Consider the following 20,220-nt stretch of genomic DNA (forward strand, 5'->3'; position numbering starts at 1 on the left):
GCGTATAAATAATAATTTATTAGTTGATTAGTTAATAGTCAGCGAGTAAATTAAGTTGTCAAGTATATATAAAGTGCAGTAAAAATATTTGCCCCTGATATAAAGTAAGTAAGTAATAAGTAGAAGTGTAAAGTTACATAAAATGGAAACCCTTAGAGCAAAAAAAAAATGATTTAAGTACTGTAGCCTATAGTACTTGAGTTTATGTACGCTGCTACATTTTACATTGAGACAACCTTTTAGAGATTAATGTCTACATGTCTGTTTATATTTACTTATTTATGTCACTGTACAAATGAAAACTTAATTGATTAATTACCTTTCCTTAACAACACAGAGCTGCTCTGTAATTTAAAAGAATGTGGCTAAATATTCAAACTGAAAACCCAACTTAAAACAAAAATAAAATCTACACTTTAGTGATAAATACAAGAATTCCTAATGCTTTGAATTCATACACAGACATCACACAGACCAATAATTAACTGGACGTCAGATAATTCAAAGTTTCCTTTACTTTACAGAGCTTTAAAAAAATAATTGAGCACATTTATATAAAGCAATTAACATAATAATAATACAATGAAAACAAAAAAAATCTTAATTCAAAACGGCATACGACAAATATTGACTTAATATAACGTAGATGTGACAACCAGTATGGCTGTCAACCTCATAACTCTTGTTCAGCTTCATCTTCAGTTTGTGCCTCAGGCACAGACCTCAGGTTTGACGGACTCAAGCGGCTGAACATCTGACAAGCTTGCTGGAGTCGTCGTCTGAGCTGAGCATGAATAGCTTCATTTCCATGAAGGTAAACCAGAGGGTTGAGAGCACTGTTCAGACACACAAGGCCACGACTAATCTGATGAGCAACATAGACTCCATTAGACCACTCACTGCATTTCTTCTGTCTGGACAGAACTCTTGACCACAGGTTTAAGTTTTTTAATACATGGTAGGGGACGTAACAAACAGAGAAGAGAAGAATCAAGACGCACAAAAACTTCAAGCATCTCTGTTTCAGTACCTTGTCAGTGGTTTCTGTGCGGCAGAGAAAAACAATCACATGTCCATAGCATCCCAGTATGATGAGGAATGGGATACAGAAACCAGTGAGGGTCCATCCAAGGCTGTATTTCAGGTAATCCTCAACATAGATCTTGTGGGTGGTATCATAACATTTCCCAGGCTTGTTTCCAAATGTTTTGCTGAAGAACATGTCTGGAAGACTTTGAACGCTCACCAAAAGCCAAACCATGACAGAGATCCCCACAGAGTGGGTGACAGTTATTCTTCCCATCACTCTCATTGGATGGACAATAGCCAGGTACCTGTACACACTGATACAAGTAAGGAACCCAATGCTGCCATATAAATTCAGGTTGAAGCAGAATCTTGTTATCTTGCAGAATGCATCTCCAAAGATCCATTTACTTCTCATGAAGTAGTACACCACCAAAAATGGGAGTGTGAGCAGATACAGAATATCTGCAAGTCCGAGGTTGAGAACAAAAACATTGACGTTACCCAGTTTCTTCCAGTTCTGCAGCAGAGACTTCAATCCCCATCCATTAGCTAGCAGACCAATGATGAAGACTAAGATGTAAACAGGAGGCAGAAATCTGCCTGTAAAGTCAAAGCTGATCCGTTGACAAATTGTGTTATTCATTGTCCTCTGGATAGCAGTTAGTACCGTTCATACCCTTGTTAAGTGTTAGAATAGATATTTAAAAAATCACAAATGCAATGGATATGTGATGCAAAGTATTAAAGAGGAAGTATTTTATAGGGGAACTTCACACCAATCTTTCACACCTGCTACATACCACATTTGAGTTTTTGTATTCAGGAAATAACATGGGTGTGATGGTTGTGTGTTAGAGACATGCAATCTGCTGGTGGGTGACCTGTTATAGTGACTTAACTGGTGGGTTCCCTGCATGCTGTAATAACGTACTTTCTATTGCAGCTGCAAAACACTGAGCTGAGGGTATCTTCTGATACTCTATTTTATCAATAATATTACAGTGACTGTTAAATATTATACTATTGTAACATCCCATCGTAATAAAATCCTTAAAAAAGAAAAAATGAAGCTATGGCACAGTTCTCAGCAGTAGATTAGTTTGTCCACTAGATGTCAGGATGTCTAACAAGGTCATCTGACTGAGGTACAGTGCATGCTTATGAGCAGAACTTTAAAGAAGACATGAACAAAAAAGATGCCATTAATAGTCACACTAGTTGTTATTTTGGCTTCATTTTTCATATGAAATACCAAAAATGACTTCTCTGGTGCTGTGTATTACTGTGTGCAAGTTTTTTTAACAGCTCATCGGCAAAAGGCAGACGTGTATACTGCACAATGATTATTGATGAATGATGAAGTGAAATGTTAGGAAAAGCTACAGCATTTAAAACACGACTATATAAATCTGGGAAAACTATAATATGAAAACATACAAATCAAAACACAACAATCATTGAGAGTAGAAATGCAGGACATATGTAAAGTATTGAGACAAATTTCACTATACATAGGAGACATCTGTCCAGAATTATTTACAACAAAACAAAAATAAGTGCAATGTCACGAGACTACAAACATACAAAAACTGTACAAGTTAAAAGTTGCATTGCTCACGTCAGAAAAGAAAATCTGTCAACACGAAGGCTGGAGTCAATATGTGGCATAAATTTCCATCAAACAAACATATTTTTCATTCATTTAAATTTGCTATCAAAGACAAATTGCTGTCCTTGGTCATAGTTTAGGTCTCTAAGTTGAAATAAAAACTGTATTTGAAATACGAGAAATTGTGTTTCTTGGCCCAGATACAGTAATGAGGAATTACACAAATGCAATTGGTCCACTTGCTCAAAAAATGTCATCCAGTGTAAAAAAAAATCTTGAGATTACTTCTGATCCTAATCTAAATGGTGAACTCAATAACACTGGTTTAGTCCTCTTATTTTCAACTCAAGAACATCACAAGAATCAGATCCTAACTTTAGTCTAAAGATCTCAAAAAAGCCAACCATGCTTTCATCTCAAGCAACACATTTTCTCTATCTTGATTAAAAATCATCCAGAACAAAATTGCAACAACAAACCAACAGGCTTTTGTTTCTCTCTATTGAATCCCTAGCACTGGATTTATATAAAAATGTTACTTTGGCATTACATGATCAGGCACCTCTGTAATTAAAATGAGTTATTGTGCCCTCTGACCTCCAGGTGGAAAAGTCTCAGAGAAGGCAAATCAGTGCATATCTTTCTTAAAACCCACTTCTTTCCTTAATTCTATAACTTTTATTTTGTGGGTTATAAACTTGTTTCTGGTTGTTTTATGAATTTTCATCATTGTCTCTTTTCTTCTTCCTGTAAAGAACTTTGTAACTTTAGTGTTAAAAAAGTGCTATATACTGTTAATTAAGATTGCTTGCTTCCATTGAATAAAACAGACAGTATAATGGGTTACCAAGTCGTGGAAGTGAAAAGTATTGTGAATAAGTGCAGATTGAGATTTTATGTGTGAAGACCAACGTTCATCCCAACCCAATCACAGTTTTTATCTACATTTATCTCTATCAAGGTCCAATGATTAGGGAATGTCATTGATCGGCCTGGTGATATGAATCAGTCAGTGAAGTCTGAATGAATCAGCTGTTATAACGTCCGATCAGGGCCTGTATCCCCACAGAGCAGGGTTACTGTAAGGTGAGTAGGGGCAGTTGTTGTGACAAACGCAGGAGTGGATCATCATCACGGCCCTCTGTAGCAGCCTGCCGGTGGGGCAGCGGAAGGTCACCTCAGCCGTGGTGGTCTGATAAGGCGTGCAGCAGCGTGAGTGGGTGCACTGTCCGCAGTACCGGAGCTGGTAGGCCCGGGTGCTGTAGCAGCCCTGGTGAACGAGCCGAATGGGCCCTGGTGACGTGTAGCTGGCCTTGCACTGTCCCTGTTGTCCCAAAACAGAACACACACACACACACACACACAAAAACTTACAACACTTCACATCAGAATTCCACAGGGCTCTGCATTGGATAAATATTTTTCTTTGAGGTTTTAGTTTACCCTAAATGTATTTTCACTTATCCCTTGTTGTATCTATCCATGCAGACAATTTCTCTGCTTTTCAAATATTTGTGTCTGAGTAATTCTGTTTCCCAGTATTGTATTGACCATAAAGATTCAGAGATATTTGTCTCCAAACCCAGCACATAAAGCCCAAACATTTTTTTTGATTTGGGTGAGTTGACCATTTAAAGCCTTCATGGGAACCTAATGGGATGTGTGAAGCTGCTCCTTTTGTCAATTAGTTGACTAATAAGAAGATCTCTTCAGTCGATTAGTTGTACTTAATGCTTTAGAGTGGTGCTTCTGCATGATTCTTTGTGGAGAAACTCAGTTTTATAGATATGTCGGTTAAAGTGAGTAATCAATAAAATCATACTAGTGTTAGTCGACTAAGAATTTCTTTAGTCGAGGATGGTCCTAGTAGAAAAAAACATAATCTCACCATGGGTTTCCTTGAAAGGTGCTGACCTGTATGGCAAGGCTGCACTTTACAAAGTCGAGTTTCCATTTGCAGCTTGCAGGCTGGGTTCTGGTTAGAGACACGTGTGGAGACCCCAGCCCCACAGCTCTGGGAACAGGCGCTCCACTTGGTGCTCTGCTCTATACAGGTGGAGGCAGGTGGGACCAGTTTATTTAGAGGGTGATCCATCGGGAGAGCTGGCCACAACCTGCCGGGTCTCATGGCTAAAGAAACCAAATAAAACAATTACTAGAGTGAGAAGCAAATTCAGTTCAAATCACAGTGTGAGAGCCTCTGTATACTAAACTAGATGCTGATGATTGAACTTATTCGCCTCAGTGACTCACGTCCAGTAACTTTAACGTCACATCTGATTGTTTTTGTGCTCACAAAAATGTCCAATTCAAAACTAAGCCAACATCAAACATGAAAATCCAAAGCACATTTTTGTTTCTTCCAAAACAAACATGTATAAGACATAATAATCAGCTGATCTGCAGGAATGACATCGCAGGTTTTGCATCCAAGAACAAAATGTTCTATTGCTGCTCTAATAGGGTTGTTTGACTCAGACAATGTTTGGAATTCCAGATGTTTTTCAAGTGGCTTCATTTCCCTAAAACCCCCTCTTACATATACATTTACACACTCCCTTTTTAATGGAGTAATAGTCTCTCCATGGCTTCATATGTTTAATTGTTACACAGCTGTGGATGAAAAAAGTTAAGACCTTTCCAACAAAATGTGGGTTATATTTGGACATTGGGAGTTTTCCTTTGGCCAGACACACCCGAGTTTAATACAAAAATGCTCCAGTAAAAACTTCCAGACATGACCACCAGTGACAAACCTCATATAAATGAGGGAAAGATTATTTTGCCATATGGACTGATCATCAATGAGCAACGTTTGTAGCTGGGGAATCCAGTGATAGTATATGCAGAAGCACATGTGAAACTGGAAAATATGCTGTAAATATCACGCTCTGAAGTCAGGACATCATTTTAAGGAAAAGTTTGACATTTCTCAAAATGCACTTTTTTGCTTTCTTGCAGAGACTTCGATGGGAAGATCGACACAACTCTTATGTCTGCTCATTAAATATGAAGCCAGAGCCAGTTAGTTTAGCTTATCAAAAGACCTAAACAGGGGAAAACAGCTAGATTTGTTGTGTCCAAAGGTAAAAAACCATGAATTGTTGTATCTATATAAGATATCTCATGTTATGTGATAGTATTTTGTGAGCTTTAGTGGTTACTTTGGACAGAGCCAGGCAGGCTGTTTCCAAATCTATTTTAAAACATAAATAAAGGCCTGCATTGGAGTATGTTTAATGTGTTTCTCCTTTAAGGGTTGTTTTAAACATCTTAACTCTTTCATCCATCTGTGGAGTTTACCTGTGATGGCATCCTGAATGACGGTGTTCTCTAGGTTTTCACACACCCACTCCTTGCAGCATTTTCCCGGTAGCCGGATATGTTGTGGGTTGGGACAGTCCGGAGTGGGAAGACGGTTATTCAGAGGACAAGTGGGCACACAGCTGACCCCTCCACCTCTGCAGTGGCAGTAAGTGTCACAGGAGGGCTGAAACGACTGGCCCTCGTGGTATGTGATGCCGTTGACTTCACAGCGCAGATCCTCCTGACCTGTAACAAACACACAGCACAGACGGCTTATTAACTTTCTCAACCGCACCTGCAACTTGGAATTGATGTTGGAAACATAATCAGGAAGTGAAAGGATTAGATTAGGTGAAGAGGGGACACAGCGGAGGGAAATGCGAGAGAGAGGAGGACACAGAAGCTGCTGTCCGTGCTAACGGTTATGTAGTTTTATGGGAAACCGGGCCTCTCTACTGAGAAACTGAGGAGTCTGTTTTTCAATCCAATGAGTGTTGTCTCTGCAATCTATCATGCTGCTCAAAGGGCCATTAGAGGAAATGTGTCAACAGCAGTCCTGAAAATAGAAGTTAAAATGTTTCAGAGTCCGTTCCGCTCGGTGAGCAGACTTTAAACATTAACTGTCTGTTTGTGCCTCTCATGCGAACTGACTGAGGTTTTATCACCTCCTCCATGCATGTCCTCCACTCTGTTTTACCCACACAGACATGAGCCTGGTTGTTTGCTTGTTAGAAGAGGCACTCACTGACACACTCCCCAGGGTCTCCGGGGAAGCTGGCGCTGTAGTCGCACTGCAGTCCTCTGTGGCTGTCGCAGGGAAACCTCTCAGTGCAGGACTCGCCTCGCTGCCGGGCACACACCTGGCAGCACCGGCAGCCATCCAGTACCAGTGCGACTCCTGTGGGGCACTGGGGGACAGAACTGGGGCAAAGGCAGGGAGTGTCACACAGCTGGCACAACACCTGTATGGACAACACAACGTGGGAACAGGTTAGAGGGTGACACATCATTGTTGTCCTCGCACCATCTTTAACATTATCACCACCACAATTATCATAACCATCATCTCAATTGTTTTCCTCATGACTACATTTGCAGAGTATAGTAAGTGTTATTGGTATTCCCAGAAACTGCCGGTATCCAACAACACAGTCAGGCCAAAACACTGTTTCCAATTATATTTAACTGGTGGAGCCAAAACACAGGGGAGATTTGGACGAGCCTCTTCTCACATAACCAGAGCAGAGGAATCTTTATGACTTTATGATGTGTAGAATTTTTTGGGGGCTTACTGCTCAACAAGATAATGCTGGTGTATTGTAATTATAGAAGACCATCAAACAATACTTCTCTACTGTTAATCAACTTTAAAACAGAAAGCAAAATGATAATGTCAATGAGAAAAATGTGTCCTTAAATATGCAGACAATCTGTTGTTGCTTGTATTTAGGGCTGAAATGATTAGTCAGTTAACTACAGAAAATGTTTTAGGTAATTTCCCACTCTTATGACTCATTTTTTAAAAGCAATAATGCCAGCAATGCTTAATTTGAATTGGCTGCTTTTCTTTATCTCATGTGATCATGAACTGAATATCTTTGGGTTTTGGACTATTAGTCAGACAAAACAAGCAACTTTCTGATTGTGATGGCAATTTTCACTATTTTCTGGCATTTTACCCCCAAAAATTATCAATTAAATCATGCAACTAGTTGAACCAAATTAAAATGTAACAAAATTAAAAAGGTGGTAATTAAAATGTAAAAGTTTAAATTGTAAGTTACAGCTCTACTCTTACACACACACACAGCTGTCTGTGATCTTATTTATGTCCAGACAAAATTACATAACTTTTTAAATTTTAAATCAGGGTCGACAATAAGATGTTAATTCACTCATAAAACAAATAGAAACTATAATTTGTTGCTAAATCATCACACTTAGACTCCACCTCTGTGATATCATGCATAGAAAAAAAATCTTCAACAATATTAATCAATCTTGTTACAATATTAGAGCCCAAAAAAAAATCAGCATTGTTGTTTAAACCTCCACATCTCCACACCTCCACTCTCACACATACCACATAATAATCTAATTCAGATTAAACTACAGTAAGTAAGCAGTAGCAGGCCTCACCTGTGTAGCCACACACAGCAGTACGGCCAAAGCTATCACACAGTCAGGCAGCAGTCGGTCCATGGGGGCTTGTGTTGCTGATGGAGCTCACTCTGTCTCAATAACCTGTGTGATGCTGTTTGCTAACTGCTCATTCTTGCTCCTGCTGACATTTATAAAGTCTGGACTCTGATGTCACAGGCTGACTACCGTGTAAACAGCCACTGGACCAGCATAAGAAATGTTTCACATTCCTCCTCCCTGCTGCCCATTTCCACTTCCAGACACACATACACACACACCTCCACCCCCAAGTCTTTCCCCTCTTTTTCCTCTCCTCCCTCTCTTTCCAGTCTTGTGGCGTTCTAAGTTTACACAGCTTAACACGAGCTGAGGAGAGAAAAATACATTAGCCCGGTTGTCTACAGTTAAAACAGCCTTCGGGGCTTTTGTGGTGACGATTCCCATTTAAGTCCACAAGATTTTCATCATGCTGATGTTTTTACAGGCTGCCGCTTCACTGGATGGTCAGTCATATATAGTAGATGATCTTTTGACGAAGACAGACATAGAGCAGATATTGCCACAATTTAATTTTCATCCCTAAAACCTAAAATACTTCTAAAAACCTTTATGTGTAACTTCAGCCAGACTTAAAAGAGATTAAATTCCCTCTCCTCCCTCTAGTTTCCATGGTGTAAGGGCAGCATGTCTGAGGCATGAACTTGAATCATCGCAAGCTCTTCTGTCCTTTGAAGACAATTCAAATAGGAGCCTGGAAGCCAGCAGGACTCAAAGGCCACAAGAACACATCTGTTATCAGAAAGAACAATGCTGAGCTGCTTCATTACTAAGTAGTTAGTGTGCAGAGGCAGCAGTGCTACAATAACACAGATTCAGATCTGGATACACAGTGTACAGCCATCTTCATTAACCCGTGCAGCATCTGTGTGGTGTCTATGAGTATCCCAGGCTAAACTCTACAGCAATGCTAGCAGCTCAATGAGGCTATATTTAGGCACAGCAGCGCTTTGTGCTAAATATAAGCATGCTAACATGTTCACAATGACAACATTAACATGCTCAAGTTTAGAAGTAGTAGCATTGATATAATCCTGGTTACAGCTGGTGATGATGCATAGGGCATTCGCTTCGCAGGAATTTGATCACAAACCAAAGTATTGGAACATTTTTAACCTGATGATGGTGCTAAAATTTAAGTCTGGGGATCACCAAAGTTATTACAATTCATCCTGAGGGAGACATTTATGTGTGTACCAGATTTCATGGCAATCCATCCAATAATTATTGAGAGATTTCACTAGGAGCTAAAGGAAGGATCAGAGGCTCACTAAAGTCATTCAGATACAACTTTCTGTATGGAAACCATGAACGCCCGTACCAACTTTTCCTCAAATCTACCAAGTAGATGGTGAGATGTTCCACTTTGTTCATTTTTGCACCTGCTGGTAGCGCTAGATAAAATGTCAGAGGACCACCAACATTCATCCTCTTGGCACTATGAATGCCTGTACAAAATTTCATGGCAACCCATCTAATAATTGTTGATATAATTCTAGTCTGAAAATGGTGGAGCGTCGGACTGTCATTGCTAGTGTTGCTAAAAACTTTTAACAGAGATATTCATTTTACAGCACAACTGTGTTTACAGCATGTTACAAGGATGCTGTCATAGCCACATAATGCCTGAATCTAAACACTACAGCAAAAAAGCCTGCAGTCACCGAAACAGAACGTAATCCATTCATGGTTAAGGGATTCAGTCAAAAGTAACACTAGATCACTAGATTCCTGAATTTCAAAAACAGCCATTTCTCAGAGAGCTGGGTGGGCAGTGAAGACATCCAGCGATGAGTTATAAATAGAATGAGACAGACAGCAAGATAAAGAAGAGGAAAGAATGCGTGTCCGGGCAGGTGGGCTCCAGGTGGCCAGCCAGTGGAGATGTACTTCAAGGCCTCAGCCTACTCTCAAAACTATGCTGTCCTGGCCACCGCCCCCTATGTTTTCCATGCTCTCCAACAATGACAGAGGCTGGAAGGATTGCACTATAATGGCTCCACTAGAACATACACTTGTTTGGCGGAAGAATTCAAACTCAGACTGAGACGATGGAAAAAACCTTTCAAAAAAGATTCTGAATGCAAGCTCTTCAATGATCCTAAGTAAACCTGGTAGGACACACTATAAGAATAGACTGTTAGTGTAGCTTCATGATGATTTATGAACAACTACCGTGTGAAAAAGATGTAGTCAAGACATAACATCAACACATACAGTCAGGATCACTCATAGTGAAATCATACAGTATCTGCCAATTCAAACCAAGACGGCAAAAGGCTCAACACATTTTTCCAGAGCAGACAGATGTTGGATAGCTCCCAGACAGTAGAGTATCACTCTCACTGAGAGTGGACACGTTTGAAGAAACCCCCAAAATCCTGCACAATGACCCTCATTCAGTTTGGGCGAATATTGTTTTGGTATGTGATGGTATGTAGGAAAAGCCCACTGGATTCCTTGTTGATTCGCAAATGCAAAAAACTGCAGGGCAGAGGAATGAAAATATTATCTGTCCTGTGAAATGTTAGAAAAGAATGCATTGATCGAAAGGAAAAATCACTCCACCAAATTTGTCACTGGGCAGCAAGAATGTCTAACACATGTTCAGAAAAGTCGGCCAAAAGACCGAAAATAAGTGGAGGCAGAACCAAATGCAGCCGAGACTCAGACTGTTGTAATGATACTCAGTGGTGACACTCTGCTACAGGTATGCAGGGCTGAAATCAAGATGTTTAGTCGATATACAATTTGTAAAGATTGGTTTCACAGTGAAGTCAGACGGTAACAAATGCAGATTGAATAACCAGTGTCTGTCAGACTGAAATATCTCGACAACTATTGGATGGATTTCCCTGAAATTTTCTACAATAGAGCGCTACGCCATCAGTGTCTGAATCACCAAACAACCTTGTTACTGAAAAAGACTTAAGTGCTACATTTCAAATGTTACTGATGGTATGTTGTTTGCTCTGCTTTTGCTTTCTTTTTCACTTCTTTCTCAGTGTTTTCAGCTGTGCTTCTGCTATGTTTCAACCACAAATCCATGTTTTTTGATTTTCCTCTGTTGTTCAAGAGGAAACAATTTCCTAGAGCAGTGGTTTTCAAAGTTTCCACAGCGTCCCCAGTCAAAACATGAATCAATTATTTTCACTATTATTCCATCAGTAAGCAGCACCATGACAGAATGTATGATGGTTTTGGTCACGCGTTTCATACACTCTGTAATAAAACATCTAAAAGCAGAAATCTTATTAGATGGGGGGGGGCTTGGACATAATCCTATCAGATGGGGGACACAGTATTTTGCGGACAAATAAATATAAAATTTAAGCGAATGACGCAAGGTGAAAAATTGCACCTCAATCCAACCACAGTTTAAGTCTTGAATTCACTTCTTAAAATGGCTGAACAACTAAAGATGATACACTTGATAAGTTTCTAATATGATCTCAATTATGATTTGATTGAACAAAAGGCCTCCAGTAAAAAACAGGTTTAGGTTGATGCTTTTTCTGAAACGTCCATTGTACTCCTAATATTTTGACTTCAGCCGAGCCAGACAATATTCAAGTTTGCCAGTTAGTGGGTTTGGGTGGTGCCAACTAGCCGAGTCTGATTTAAGCGTGACTCAGAATAAACAGGCTGCGGGCTGTAACAGCCACAAGTAATATATAAATCTTTTCCCAGGACAATATTTGACACACGCATAACATGCAGAGCAGCTCCAAGTGCACTTGGTAATTTGGTGTCTGAGGTTTTGACACCATGTTGCACTGAAAGTTTTCCAGACATTGGCAGGCTGGCCGTGCCAGATCTGCAGGTATCATTTCAGTGAAGAGGGAAGATTAGCTCTGACTGCTGGACCAGTCAGAAATTGCAAAAAGTATGCAAAAGGTCCAGCTTTGCAGCCTTGAGTCAGAAAGCATATGCGAGTTGTAGTCTGTTCTTGATGTTGATGTACTGAGTTATACTGACTCATTATTCCAGTAAGGACTTTGGTAAGGGAATATGATGACGGGCATCACTGGATCACTACCGCACCCTGTAGAGGTCACAGACAGAGCAGGCTTAATCCATTCAAAACACAATAAAAGCTCAAACTGCACTATGTCTGTTTTTCTACCATCTTTCTTTATGTCCCTCCTTCAACACACCTCAGCTCCAAAAGTTTCCTCTTACAAAAGGCACAACAGGTTTCTCTAAAAGTCAGAACTGGCAGAGCTAAAAGACTTCTTATTTATTAAATGACCACTAAATATTTGTACTGTATGACTCTAGGCAGGAGCCCAAAAGGTGGAATAAGTGCAGGTTAAAACAACTTGATCATAAAACCTTTTCATAGTGAGGCCTCATAGTGAGGCATAAAACAAGAGGAAAGGATGAACTTTTGAGCAGATGGAAAATGTTCCTAACATTTACATTACTAAATGATCAGCAGCAGAATCACTTTCACCACTACTAAGGCCAGGCATTTCCTCTGAAATTCGCTCTTCTGAAACTGCAGAGGAACTACTATAGGTGCACAGCTGTTATGTGATGTAATATACAACTTTAATTGTCCTGACTGAGCGATCTAAATATATCCAAAAGCACAAACTGAGACATGATTTAATTCGGCCTAACAACTCAGCCAGAGACTAAATACGGCAATTACCAAAATTCCACACACCAAGTCCAAAAACATCCTAGAACTGAAACGAAAACCACAAAATCTAAACTTACGTTTCCAGAGAAAGAAAGCTTTCTCAAGGTCTGATTGTACAAGTCCTTTGTACATTTAACTGCCAGATGTAGATGTAACAGCTACAGTAGAAGACACACACACAGTCATAGCCATGAATAAGTCAAGTCGCTGCTGAAATGTTTTTCCTAAAATGACACCTAGAATTCCAGACATTCCAGTTCAATGTGTGAATATCCCACCGTGTTGCCACAGGAACACCCATAGACGACGATAGGAACATCGTCCTGACCAAAGGTCACCCCCTGACGTACATGGGGTTGTGGTCACTGCCATGTCTACAGATTGTGTCTGTGCTCATTCACATCTACTTATCATGGCAGCTGCACATGTCAGAAGCTAAATTGTAGTGGTGAAAAATATTTTTGAGACCTTATATGTGCAATTGCTGTGCTTATATGTAATAATCAAAGAGGGATCTCTTTAAATCTCTTCCTCATCTGAGATTTGTATAAGGATGACACTATCAGTCTGTTTGTCTGTCGACCACGTTGGTCCAGACTGAAGTTTCTCAACAACTATCTGATGGATTGCCATGAAATGTTGTACAGACATTTCCCAGAGCAGGAATCCTACAGATTTTGGTAATTCTATAACTTTGTATCTAGCACAACAAACAGGTCAATGGATTGGCACAACCAATGTACACTTACATTAATGGTTCCAAGATGATGATTTCTAATGGTATGTTACTCTGCTGACTTCTCCCGCAGCACCAACATGAGATTGACATTTGTAGTTTTAAGTGAACTGTCTGGAAAGCTGTTAGATGGATTGCCACAAACATTCTTGTCCCCCTCAGGATGAGGGGAATATATATTTGGTCGTCCCTTTACTTTTAATGGGGAAAGCTCCGGAGAAAAATGGCTGGCCAGATCGCAAGCTAGATAGCCGGTCGTTCTCCAGAGCAACAAGGAATGAGGCGGAGGGACTATCAGATCCAGCAGTGGCCACCAGCCTGCTGCTCGGCTCATTTTTGTATGTTTTGTCAAGTAGGTTCTCCTTAATAGAAGTTCCCTTAAGGACGGCATCGGATGGAAATCACAGCAGCTTTGCCACCATCAGATCCAGCCTTCTTTACTGGATGCACGGTCCAAATAGTATGGATTCCAGACAAGGAGTTATTGTCTGGTAAAGTGGGATGGACAGATGCTTCTCTACACATGGTAAAAAGAGGGTTTTGTTAAGATGCTAATTTTCACCCAAATAAAGCTAACTGAATCAACAACCAGGCTGTCTACCTTTGCTAATATTAAAAGGGACTGGAGTGTCTTCCATTTTCAATAAAATGACCCAGTCTTTCCTGTAAGAATGTTTGTAGAGCCCACACCATGTCTCAGGTATTCATATGCATTCCAACCTGTGGCAATTATTTCTTTCATACAGTACTTGATAAGATAAGATAAGATAAGAGATAAGATAATCCTTTATTAGTCCCGCAGCGGGGAAATTTGCAGGCTTACAGCAGCATAGAGTTAAAGTGCACACAAGAGACATAGTAAAGAAAGACAAGATAAAAATAAAAAAATGAAAAATAAAAAAAAATAAAAAAACAAGTATTATAAATAAGCAATAAAAACAGTAGAAAAACACAATAACTGAAATATAATATTTACAGACAGAAAAAAAACTATTTGAACTATTATTGCACAGTGTTTTTGATTGTTGCAGATGACCCCTTCTGAAGTGGATTCATTCTAGGTGAAAAAACAACAACCATTTTTTGTTATTTGTTTAGTTCAAAGTCACAATGCTGTAATTCCTTCCTTCTTTTATACATGTAGTTTCCTTGTGGTAAACATGATATGAACTTAACAAATTCAGATTAACATTGTCATTTAGCATTTTGGCATGCTGATTTAGAATAGCCTCTCAGAGACGCTAACAAGACTGGATTTTCAGTCTTGTTATTCCTCCGTTTATGTTGCTACAAAGCCATCTGACACATCGGTTGTAATATTGGGCAATACAAAAAACGCTTATTGCTGTCTCATACTCATACTATCATACTCTCAATTAGGTGAACCTTTTTTTGTTTTTGCCCGGGTGTTTGTGGAGAGATGTTTGCAGCAACACAGCGCTAAAATAGCTTCCTGCATTCGTTACCACACCTTAAACCAACAACACATCCATTTTAAGCTTCAGTTACTAAAAATAAATGAGAACAAATAAATAAGGTACAAGGATTTAATTCATGAAGGCAACCACTTCCACTTGCATGGTACACAGTGTCAATATTTTTAGCTGAGATTGTGTTCAGGGTACAGGAGAGATTTATTCGGCTGACAGTGGGAGAAAGTCAACTCAGGGATTTTTTTAATAATTCTATTATGCCCCTGCTGGTGAATTGAATGAAGATAAAGTTATTACAGATGCATCACTGGAAACATTTAAGATGTGGACACATTTGATGGGATTCTTCTGAAAGTAAAAGCATGACACACTACCTCCAGAATGTTAGGAAGGAGGAAGGTTTAAACTAATTTAGAAAGAATTCAGTTTATGTTTGCATGATTGATTCTTTTAATCTGCTTTCTGGGAACCAGCAGGAGGATCACAGTCCCAATTGTACATATCTTACTAAGATTGTTTCCAGAAACAACACCAATAACATTTTGAGTACGGCTCATGAGAGTCCATGAGTTTAAAGACTGACTACAGCTCTGAGATAAACAGGGAGGGCTGAGCACACAACGGTGCTCCGTTATTGAATTATAGGTAAAACGATGAACGAAGTAGCAGTTGCCAGTGAGTGGGAGTAGTCAGGAAGTGCTGTTGCTTTCTGTTTGGAAACAGTCTGTGAGCACGCATTGTAACTCATCACAATGTTTATAGATTTTCTTTTGATCAATTTCTGGTAATGATTTGTAATGACATCCTGTGTTATGTATTTGAAGGTGTAATCGGATCTCTAATGGTGATGTTAAAGGATCCTTGGACTTACAGATGTGGACTGTATCCATGATGCAATATTAAAGTGATGAAAACATTTATGCATCAATAATTATAATCCAGTAATGTAATAAACTATATATATTATTCGTAAATAGGCCATTCTGTTAAATGAGAACTTTTACTTTAAGTGAAGTTTGTTTCTTGTTCTTTTACTTAAGTACATTTTTGAATTTACTTGTAACAGACTACTTATCCATTGTGGTTAAGTAAAAGTATTTTTCACAGAGGAAATTTTGACATGACACATTATAAAAAACAGATATAAATAGTCAAATGAATGATGGCTGAATTCCATTTGCAGGGGTCTGGTATTGTGCATGCTGGCTTGCTGTCACACTGCCATGTCTTTCTAGTTACAATAACAATCTGACATGAGACCTGTTCAATAAGACACAGCTTTAACACCTAGTGTCAATGTAGACCTCCCAGTGATTTACTAACCCATTGATTAACCTGTTATGGAGTATATGCTAACGAAGAACCAAAACAAAGTACCAGTTTTATGTCTAATATATTCATTTTAGAGGCAATTTCTGGGTGAAGAATAGGTGTGTGAGATTCATATAGGTTATTAATGCATATAGACTACGAATAAATCAGCTGTAAAACAGACGGGTGTGTAACAGTTGGCTATCTATGAAGCCTGTGTGGTACAGATCTCTTTATCTTCAGTCTGGTATGTCTATTTGCATTATAATTAACCTTTTGGAAACCAGGCCAGGTATCCATTTGTAGATATTGATTTTGTTTTCTTCACTGAACAAAGGCTTTTTTCTATAAGGTTAAAGCGACCTCTGGTGGCCAAGTGAGCAGTGTAACTCACTGACATAGTAAGACCAAGTGTTTGCTATTTGCTTTATTATTATCCCTGAAATCACAGATCCCAGCCAATGTTTTCACGCTGAAAATGATCCAAAGCATCCTCTTGTATATAGCTAGACAGTTTTGTTATACAAGTCTATGCAGCTGGTTTTATTCCATACAATATCCCATTCAGGGATACTGAATGCATCTATTATTAATTATCTATTTACTTTTATTGGAACATGGGGGATTTATTCTATCATTGAAATCAACAAAGCATGGGTATTTTGGCTGATTCCTGTATTTTTAATATAGTCAGAGATGAATAAATAAATAGTCGAATTTCTCAAACTGATTTTTTTCATGTAGGGAAACAAAATGTACAGCCTCTAAACTATGACTATAATTTTAACTGAATAAAAAAAGAATAATAATAATTAGAGAAATTGACAGTCTTTCTTTTAACTGTCAACATTTTTTAGGCAGGTAAAATTTTGTGACTATGACCTATGTATATATAAAACCCTGATTACCTAATGAAACACAGCCTTAATGTAATAATGTTAGAAGTAACATCTATGCCTTCCTGTTGTTGTGAAAACAGAATATGGAGATTAAATACAGACATTTTAGTGAAATACTAAATAGGAACATTCACAAGATTTTTCTATATTAACATAACCCCTATGGATGTATAAAGAGGTATAATGTCCCAGCCAGCGTAGAGCCTCCGCCTCCATCACAGAGGCCTATTTTAAGCTGCTCGAGGGTTGAAACACTCGGTGCAGTGTTTGAAAACCTCTAAGAAACCAATGATGTGCTGTAGATCAAAGGACCGGTAGAGAATACTGCTTTGACACAACAGAGGATGAAAAGAAAAAAGGGTTTTATTGTTCAAGGACTGAAATGGGCCTCATACATACTGGTGCATGACAGACTGGATGGATGATAGATAGATTTGACAATAATAAAAAGGTAAATACAAGACAGTAACCACCAAGTCTTGATATACAATCTTATTGTAGAGAATGAATACACAATAAAAAGGTAAAGGCTTATTTCCTGGTTCGTTAAATAATAATTTAATTTACAATATTGAAGGCTCAGTTGAAAGAAGATTACGGGAGCATTACCAGTTGGATCTTACAGGTGTAGCTTTGTTCCACGTGGAGTATTTAATATTCAAAACTATATGGCTGAAAGTATATCCATATACTTTGTGTACTTCTGGTTTCAGGCTAGTTTCATGGTTTGGGTTTGTAGAAAGTGCCAGTAATTATTTAGTTAGATAATGTTCCAGTGCCACCTGCTGGGCATTTTTTTAATAGAAGGGGATCCCAAAAGCCCATAACAACAATTACTGCCTTTTTAACAGCTGACCCCAGATAAGTCTTGACAGATTTGGCTCTCATTAGGCCAGCTCAGTCCTCTTCCTCTTTAGGGAGGGCATGTTGTTGTACATGATGTGGGCTAAAGGTCTGGCAAAAGTGCTGTGCTCCAGAATGGCTGCTGATTGAACTCAGTCCATCATGTCAAGGCATGACAGCTTTGACAGATTCAACTAGCCAGAGTGCTTTTGGAGACTGGGGGCTTCAATGATTGTCTGACCCGACTGTCATGTCTTCTTCATTACTTCACTTTTGTGGCCATTATGAAGGCCAGGTTGGTCATTTTGAGTGAAGCAATAACAGGACTGCTCTCTGAGGATTAGATTGTGCCACTGCAACTCTCTGCTTATTAACTTCCACTATGGATAAGACAGTTTTTGGCCATTTTAAACATAAATTCAGGGTGAAAACAACCATTCTTGCTCTATTCATAAGGTAACAAAATCAGCACCTCTAAGGCTCACTAAATTACACGCCTTGTTTTGTCAGTCTAAAACCAAAAGCTATTCAGTTTAATATGATACAATACCGAGAAAAGCAGGAAATCACTATATTTGAGAGGGTGAAAATAGACATTCTGCATGAAAAAGTTGCTGTAACGATTAATCAAATATCAAAATAGTTGGTGTTTATTTTTGTAGCGTGTGTGTTAAGAAAACCTTTTTCATATTTCGTTACATTCCTACATTCAAAGTATTCATCAAGTAAAAGTATGAAAGTATTAGCTTCAAAATTTTATTAAAGTAGGCTACCAAAATTACAAGTACTCATCATGCAAAATGGTCGATTTCAGAATCATATTTATGATATTATTGGATTATAATCACTGAAGCATTAATGTGTTCATCACTTTAATGTTGCAGATGGTAAAGGTGGGGCTTATGGGTGGGTTCATTGTATCTATAATAGTTTATCATAATTCATTAGTTGATTATATTTTGTATTACTATTCAGAATAGGCGAAGTAACAAATTATTACATAAATGTAAAAAGGGGTAAAAAGTACATTTCCCTCTGAGATGTAGCCTAGTATAGTAGAAGTAGTCTATAAAATAGCATAAAATTCAAAACTGAAGCATACTTCAGTACAGTACTGGAGTAAATACTTTGCTACATTACATCACTTGAATTAATTAAATAACAGTTTTCCTTGTCAATAAATGTGAAAGCATTTGTGAAGCAATTTGTTTCTACTCAATAGTAATACTAATACTAACAACTTCTAATAATTGTAACATCACAACTCATTATTACAGTTTTTGTGGTACATTTAACTTTTCAATGATTAAAACATGTATGTAATTAAGGTGCCAGGGTGCATAAAAAAACATCAAAATAGAGCTTGTTTATCAAAACAACCCTGCACTACTATTCACAATGCACTCTTTGATTTACCTTTTCTAATAGAAAACACTTCCTGAGGCCCCGAAAAAGTGTGACAGGTGTGTGTGTTTGTGTGTAGCAGCCAGGTGTACATGAAGTGTTCAGAGCATGTAACCAGAGGCGTTTTTAGGTGGAAAACTTGGTGGGGCAACAACTAAACTAGAAAATTAAAACATTTTACATTTTGACTGCGTTGTCCTGCTGCAATAATGTTTGGTAATCCTCAAAGGTGGTTAGAGAAAAACCTGTTCCGAATATCACACACGAGAAGAAAATAAACGTCTGACAAGCTAGTCATTGTTAGTCATATTTTCCCTGGAGAAACACTCCATATTATTTCTGAATTTTTTTTTACCAGCAGTTGGTAAATAATACACCAAGGTGTTTAATCTCAAATCTTATAGTAAAATAGTATTCTTTAAATTAATGCTATAAAATAGAATCCACATTGTTCATGGTTACCGTAGTTAGTATCTTCTTTGAAATAAATACTAAAAGTTGACAACTACTATCCATTGGCGCCAACAGCCAATCAAATTGCGGGGCAAGAGCCAATCAGCTTCGGGCATGCGTAGTGCTGTTTACTCCATAGTTTCCGGTTTCCCCGTTTCACTCACCGGGAGACTTTTTAAAGCATTAAAAAAGACAATTAAAAACTCGTATATACTCAGCCAAATTAAGGAATTAGATAAATGAAAGCGGCTATTGATTTTTTTTTTTTTTTTTTTATGTAATGCTTTAATCCAGAATGATATTGATTTCTAAATGACCATTAAAATCACAATTCTTCGTGCTGCCAGTAG

At 38.4% G+C, this 20,220-nt stretch overlaps 2 protein-coding genes across 2 annotated transcripts; both read right to left on the reverse strand.

The window, feature by feature from the left end:
* Nucleotides 1-516: 516 nt before the first annotated feature.
* On the reverse strand, nt 517-1,746 carry LOC129100255 (P2Y purinoceptor 1-like). The gene has a single exon (XM_054609844.1). It carries the CDS (start codon nt 1,670-1,672, stop codon nt 674-676), a length of 999 nt encoding a protein of 332 aa, XP_054465819.1. The 5' UTR covers nt 1,673-1,746; the 3' UTR covers nt 517-673.
* A 1,940-nt stretch (nt 1,747-3,686) lies between these two features.
* Nucleotides 3,687-8,146, reverse strand: ccn5 (cellular communication network factor 5). The gene is made up of 5 exons (XM_054609891.1): nt 8,084-8,146; nt 6,690-6,906; nt 5,942-6,190; nt 4,527-4,768; nt 3,687-4,007 (listed from the first exon to the last, which is right to left on the reverse strand). Exons 1-5 carry the CDS (start codon nt 8,144-8,146, stop codon nt 3,687-3,689), a joined length of 1,092 nt encoding a protein of 363 aa, XP_054465866.1.
* Nucleotides 8,147-20,220: the final 12,074 nt, after the last annotated feature.

This window comes from Anoplopoma fimbria, chromosome 12, assembly GCF_027596085.1.
Source record: "Anoplopoma fimbria isolate UVic2021 breed Golden Eagle Sablefish chromosome 12, Afim_UVic_2022, whole genome shotgun sequence".
Classification (NCBI taxonomy): Eukaryota; Metazoa; Chordata; class Actinopteri; order Perciformes; family Anoplopomatidae; genus Anoplopoma; species Anoplopoma fimbria.